General features: G+C 33.2%; 2 protein-coding genes across 2 annotated transcripts in view; both read right to left on the minus strand.

Moving 5' to 3' along the window:
- Positions 1-1,198: 1,198 nt before the first annotated feature.
- Positions 1,199-2,527, minus strand: LOC113827239 (acanthoscurrin-2-like). Its single transcript, XM_027380132.2, has 2 exons — positions 2,493-2,527; positions 1,199-1,639 (listed from the first exon to the last, which is right to left on the minus strand). The coding sequence occupies exons 1-2, from the start codon at positions 2,493-2,495 to the stop codon at positions 1,241-1,243; spliced, it is 402 nt and encodes a 133-aa protein (XP_027235933.2). The 5' UTR covers positions 2,496-2,527; the 3' UTR covers positions 1,199-1,240.
- A 5,150-nt stretch (positions 2,528-7,677) lies between these two features.
- Positions 7,678-7,798, minus strand: part of LOC113827243 (acanthoscurrin-2-like) — a 1,217-nt gene continuing 1,096 nt past the window's right edge. Inside the window, exon 2 of the mRNA XM_027380137.2 lies at positions 7,678-7,798. This exon is cut by the window's right edge and continues 318 nt beyond it. Coding sequence (XP_027235938.2) covers positions 7,760-7,798 — 39 coding nt within the window. The 3' untranslated portion in view covers positions 7,678-7,759.

Raw genomic sequence — 7,798 nt, forward strand, 5'->3', positions numbered from 1 at the left:
TACTAGGGTCATTACTGTTGTTATTTTCATCCTTATCATTAGCATTATTTTTGTCTTTATCATCATTACAAATATAATTTTAATCCATATCACAATCCTTAATACAGTTATCATTATGATGGTGATAAAGATGATAATGGTAATGGTAATAATAACAATAATCATTATTGATATTGTTCTTATCATTATTGTTATATTTTTATATATCATTATTACTATTATGATGATTATCATTATTGCCCCTAGCAGCATTACCTTTGACACTTTTTATCCTCATCATTATCCTTTCATCACGATTATCATTACTACCACTGTTACTTTATCATGATAGTTGTTACTGTTATTATAATTATCATTAATACCACTATTACTATTATCATTTATGCTCCTTTGAGGAACTTGGAAGACGCGCGTATGTAAACAATGATGACGTCACGGATTATAAGAATAAACACTTGGAAAATATAAGGATATGAAATACAGCTTCATTTTTTAAATATGTTAATTGATATATATATATATATATATATATATATATATATATATATATATATATATATATAATTTTTTATAATTTTTGTAGTTGAGCATTCTTTACTTAGTAGATTGCAGACACTTGCCATGTCCTTCTCGCCGATGTCCAAATGATACATAATGCCCGTTTCTCCTTGCGACCAAGTTGTAGATTTTGCGGACTTGGAAGATGAGGGAAGTGGGGAAAAAACAAGTCACCTCCAACGTATCGTTCAGAAAACGCTCATGTGTCCGCCCCTTTAGTAAGCATGGTCCTCTGCGAACATGGCCTCCCTCCTCCTACGTCTACTTGGATATGGGACTAATTTTAACTTATTCTTTCTCATTAACATCATTAGTCTTATTGATGCCATTACCATTACTATCTTTAGTAATTTTACTTCATTTTTCATTAAAATCATAACCTCGTTGTCTTTGTTATTGTTGAATATCATCCTGTTCTTTTCATTATCATTATCATTATAGCTATTAGAATAATTATCATGCTCATTACCTTTGTAAATGTATTACGTCCAGTACCTTTTTCTTCATCGTTACAACTATCATCACTATTGTCAAGGATCTCAGAACAAAATAGGGTATTTAATATTATAAATGTATTAAAAGTGTGTTTTATTTCATGCATTGACGACTTACTCATAAAAGATGTTAAATGACTGATGAATACATGTGTAGCTCTTTAACATGTTGAATTCTTACAATCGGATCATTTCCCGTATCCATAGCCACCGCCATAGCCGCCACCATAGCCTCCTCCGCGACCGCCGCCATAGCCTCCATAACCACCTCCGCGACCGCCGCCATAACCACCACCATAACCTCCGCTGCCACCTCCGTAGCCGCCTCCATAGCCTCCGTAGCCACCTCCGCGACCGCCTCCATAACCACCACCATAACCTCCGCTGCCACCTCCGTAGCCGCCCCCATAGCCTCCGTAGCCACCTCCGCGACCGCCTCCATAACCACCTCCATAGCCTCCGTGCCCGCCACCATAACCGCCTCCACGGCCGCCTCCATAACCGCCTCCATATCCTCCATAGCTTCTGCCTCCCGCCAGGACACATGCCACCATGGCAGCCACCAACACAAGTGCGAGAGAATATTTCTGAAACGGAACAAAATACGATAAGCTTACAATAGAACTGGAATTCTTTCTGTAGAATAAAAGATTGATCTTTTGATCTTTGGGACTATGGCCATCGTGTACGAATTTATTCAGTCTGACTATATATTGAGTTTAAGTTTATATCTTAAGCATTTGACTGAGCTTATGTGTTATGTCTTGAGTTTATGTCTTATGATCTGGTTCCAAATGTGAAACTTAATTTGGGTTTATATATTATGCTTCTGATTTTGTCTACAATATATGCCTTTGAATTAGTAATACAAGCTATGAGTTCCCACATGTATAGCAAATCATATGATATGAATAATGTTTGGTTGAGCTAGTCATTAACTGACATTGATAATACTTGCAGTAGAGGTTGTATCAGTGATGTAGTATATCTATATCGTTACATATTTATATACATACATGCATGCATACATACACACATGCATGCATATATGTTTGTGTACATATACATGTATACACACACACACACCCACACACACACACACACACACCCACACACACACACACACACACACACACACACACACACACACACATATATATATATATATATATATATATATATGTACATATATACATATATATGTATATATACCTATATATATGTGTTTATAGTGTGATATTGATAGATAAACATGGATAGGTAGGTACATAAATGAAAGGATATATCACTGTATATATGCATATATGTATACACATAAACACACATATATGTATGTGTATATACATATGTATGTATGTATGTACCTATGGATGTGTGTATGCATGTGTATACAGACGTGCTGAAGCAAGCACACGCATTCACTCCATGCAGTATACGTACCATTGTGCAAAGCTTTCCGGTATGAAGTCAGGCCAGACTCTGCTTCAGGCTGAAGGAACTTCAAGCTTTTATATCCACCGAGGGAATCGCTGAGCCGTTCTGCGCCTGAGAAACACGCGTCATGGGATGTGATAATAATTTCATGCCAGATTTTCATTGTCTTTTTTTTTTCTTTCTTTCTTTCTTCTTTACGACCGACCTGGTGGAATTGTTTCATTATTGTTTGGCTATGATTAAAATCTACATTCAGAATCGAATTACGTTCATACAATGAAATGATCATTATAATGATACCTTTCTTCTCACAAATCACCAGTTTGGTTGCATTTCTGTTTATGGAGGGTTAGGAGAGTTATTCATGTTAACATAACTATTTTGTTATTATTACTGTTGTCACTCTTATCATTAGACATCCCCTTGTTATTATTTTGTTGACATTGTCATCCCTATTATTATTGCTATTATTATTACCATTATTATCATTATTATCATTGTTATTATCATCACTATTATTGTTACAGTATAATCAATATTGTCATTAATATTGTTATCATTATCATCATATTTTTTATCAACAGCATTATCATTATCATCATTCATGTTATCCTTATTATCATCACTGGTATCAATATGTTTATCATTATTGTTATCGTTGTCAGAAACAATATCATTACTGTTATTTTTATTTTTATCATCCTTATCTGCATCATCATTTTTATCATTATTATTGATATCATTATCATTATCATTGCCACTATCATTAACATTATTATTATCGTCATTGGCGTCGTGATCATTATTATCATCGTTACTATAATTATCATCTGTAGTTGTAGTAGTACTAATAGTATCATTACTAGGGTCATTACTGTTGTTATTTTCATCATTATTATTGCAATTATTTTTGTCTTTATCATCATTACAAATATAATTTCAATCCATATCACAATCCTTAATACAGTTATCATTATGATGTTGATAAAGATGATAATGGTAATGGTAATAATAACAATAATCATTATTGATATTGTTCTTATCATTATTGTTATATTTTTATATATCATTATTACTATTATGATGATTATCATTATTGCCCCTAGTAGCATTACCTTTGACACTTTTTATCCTCATTATTATCCTTTCATCATGATTAACATTACTACCACTGTTACTATTATCATGACAGTTGTTACTGTTATTATAATTATCATTAATACCACTATTACTATTATCATTTATGCTCCTTTGAGGAACTTGGAAGACGCGTGTATGTAAACAATGATGACGTCACGGATTATAAGAATAAACACTTGGAAAATATAAGGATATGAAATACAGCTTCATTTTTTAAATATGTTAATTGATATATATATATATATATATATATATATATATATATATATATATATATATATATATATATATATATAATTTTTTATAATTTTTGTAGTTGAGCATTCTTTACTTAGTAGATTGCAGACACTTGCCATGTCCTTCTCGCCGATGTCCAAATGATACATAATGCCCGTTTCTCCTTGCGACCAAGTTGTAGATTTTGCGGACTTGGAAGATGAGGGAAGTGGGGAAAAAACAAGTCACCTCCAACGTATCGTTCAGAAAACGCTCATGTGTCCGCCCCTTTAGTAAGCATGGTCCTCTGCGAACATGGCCTCCCTCCTCCTACGTCTACTTGGATATGGGACTAATTTTAACTTATTCTTTCTCATTAACATCATTAGTCTTATTGATGCCATTACCATTATTATCTTTAGTAATTTTACTTCATTTTTCATTAAAATCATAACTTCGTTGTCTTTGTTATTGTCGAATATCATCCTGTTCTTTTCATTATCATTATCATTATAGCTAGTAGAATAATTATTATGCTCATTACCTTTGTAAATGTATTACGTCCAGTACCTTTTTCTTCATCGTTACAACTATCATCACTATTGTCAAGGATCTCAGAACAAAATAGGGTATTTGATATTATAAATGTATTAAAAGTGTGTTTTATTTCATGCATTGACGACTTACTCATAAAAGACGTTAAATGACGGATGAATACATGTGTAACTCTTTAACATGTTGAATTCTTACAATCGGATCATTTCCCGTATCCATAGCCACCGCCATAGCCGCCACCATAGCCTCCTCCGCGACCGCCGCCATAGCCTCCATAACCACCTCCGCGACCGCCGCCATAACCACCACCATAACCTCCGCTGCCACCTCCGTAGCCGCCTCCATAGCCTCCGTAGCCACCTCCGCGACCGCCTCCATAACCACCACCATAACCTCCGCTGCCACCTCCGTAGCCGCTTCCATAGCCTCCGTAGCCACCTCCACGGCCGCCTCCATAACCTCCTCCATATCCACCATAGCTTCTGCCTCCCGCCAGGACACATGCCACCATGGCAGCCACCAACGCAAGTGCGAGAGAATATTTCTGAAACGGAACAAAATACGATAAGCTTAAAATAGAACTGGAATTCTTTCTGTAGAATAAAAGATTGATCTTTTGATCTTTGGGACTATGGCCATCGTGTACGAATTTATTCAGTCTGATTATATATTGAGTTTAAGTTTATATCTTAAGCATTTGACTGAGCTTATGTGTTATGTCTTGAGTTTATGTCTTATGATCTGGTTCCAAATGTGAAACTTAGTTTGGGTTTATATATTATGCTTCTGATTTTGTCTACAATATATGCATTTGAATTAGTAATACAAACTATGAGTTCCCACATGTATAGCAAATCATATGATATGAATAATGTTTGGTTGAGCTAGTCATTAACTGATATTGATAATACTTGCAGTAGAGGTTGTATCAGTGATATCGTATATCTATATCTATACATATTTATATACATACATGCATGCATACATACACACATGCATGCATATATGTTTGTGTACATATACATGTATACACACACACACACCCACACATATATATACATATATATGTGTTTATAGTGTGATATTAATAGATATACTTAGATAGGTAGGTAGATAAAAGGATATATCACGGTATATATACATATATGTATACACATAAACACACATATATGTATGTGTATATACATATGTATGTATGTATGTACCTATGGATGTGTGTATGCATGTGTATACAGACGTGCTGAAGCAAGCACACGCATTCACTCCATGCAGTATACGTACCATTGTGCAAAGCTTTTCGGTATGAAGTCAGGCCAGACTCTGCTTCAGGCTGAAGGAACTTCAAGCTTTTATATCCACCGAGGGAATCGCTGAGCCGTTCTGCGCCTGAGAAACACGCGTCATGGGATGTGATAATAATTTCGTGCCAGATTTTCATTGTCTTTTTTTTTCTTTCTTTCTTTCTTTCTTCTTTACGACCGACCTGGTGGAATTGTTTCATTATTGTTTGGCTATGATTAAAATCTACATTCAGAATCGAATTACGTTCATACAATGAAATGATCATTATAATGATACCTTTCTTCTCACAAATCACCAGTTTGGTTGCATTTCTGTTTATGGAGGGTTAGGAGAGTTATTCGTGTTAACATATCTATTTTGTTATTATTACTGTTATCACTCTTATCATTAGACATCCCCTTGTTATCATTTTGTTGACATTGTCATCCCTATTATTATTGCTATTATTATTACCATTATTATCATTATTATCATTGTTATTATCATCACTATTATTGTTACAGTATAATCAATATTGTCATTAATATTGTTATCATTATCATCATATTTTTTATCAACAGCATTATCATTATCATCATTCATGTTATCCTTATTATCATCACTGGTATCAATATGTTTATCATTATTGTTATCAGTCAGAAACAATATCATTACTGTTATTTTCATTTTTATCATCCTTATCTGCATCATCATTTTTATCATTATTATTGATATCATTATCATTATCATTGCCACTATCATTAACATTATTATTATCGTCATTGGCGTCGTGATCATTATTATCATCGTTACTATAATTATCATCTGTAGTTGTAGTAGTACTAATAGTATCATTACTAGGGTCATTACTGTTGTTATTTTCATCATTATTATTGCAATTATTTTTGTCTTTATCATCATTACAAATATAATTTCAATCCATATCACAATCCTTAATACAGTTATCATTATGATGTTGATAAAGATGATAATGGTAATGGTAATAATAACAATAATCATTATTGATATTGTTCTTATCATTATTGTTATATTTTTATATATCATTATTACTATTATGATGATTATCATTATTGCCCCTAGTAGCATTACCTTTGACACTTTTTATCCTCATTATTATCCTTTCATCATGATTATCATTACTACCACTGTTACTATTATCATGACAGTTGTTACTGTTATTATAATTATCATTAATACCACTATTACTATTATCATTTATGCTCCTTTGAGGAACTTGGAAGACGCGTGTATGTAAACAATGATGACGTCACGGATTATAAGAATAAACACTTGGAAAATATAATGATATGAAATACAGCTTCATTTTTTAAATATGTTAATTGATATATATATATATATATATATATATATATATATATATATAATTTTTATAATTTTTTTAGTTGAGTATTCTTTACTTAGTAGATTGCAGACACTTGCCATGTCCTTCTCGCCGATGTCCAAATGATACATAATGCCCGTTTCTCCTTGCGACCAAGTTGTAGATTTTGCGGACTTGGAAGATGAGGGAAGTGGGGAAAAAACAAGTCACCTCCAACGTATCGTTCAGAAAACGCTCATGTGTCCGCCCCTTTAGTAAGCATGGTCCTCTGCGAACATGGCCTCCCTCCTCCTACGTCTACTTGGATATGGGACTAATTTTAACTTATTCTTTCTCATTAACATCATTAGTCTTATTGATGCCATTACCATTATTATCTTTAGTAATTTTACTTCATTTTTCATTAAAATCATAACCTCGTTGTCTTTGTTATTGTCGAATATCATCCTGTTCTTTTCATTATCATTATCATTATAGCTATTAGAATAATTATTATGCTCATTACCTTTGTAAATGTATTACGTCCAGTACCTTTTTCTTCATCGTTACAACTATCATCACTATTGTCAAGGATCTCAGAACAAAATAGGGTATTTGATATCATAAATGTATTAAAAGTGTGTTTTATGTCATGCATTGACGACTTACTCATAAAAGACGTTAAATGACGGATGAATACATGTGTAGCTCTTTAACATGTTGAATTCTTACAATCGGATCATTTCCCGTATCCATAGCCACCGCCATAGCCGCCACC

Source organism: Penaeus vannamei, chromosome 28 (genome assembly GCF_042767895.1).
Source record: "Penaeus vannamei isolate JL-2024 chromosome 28, ASM4276789v1, whole genome shotgun sequence".
In the NCBI taxonomy this organism is placed as follows: domain Eukaryota; kingdom Metazoa; phylum Arthropoda; class Malacostraca; order Decapoda; family Penaeidae; genus Penaeus; species Penaeus vannamei.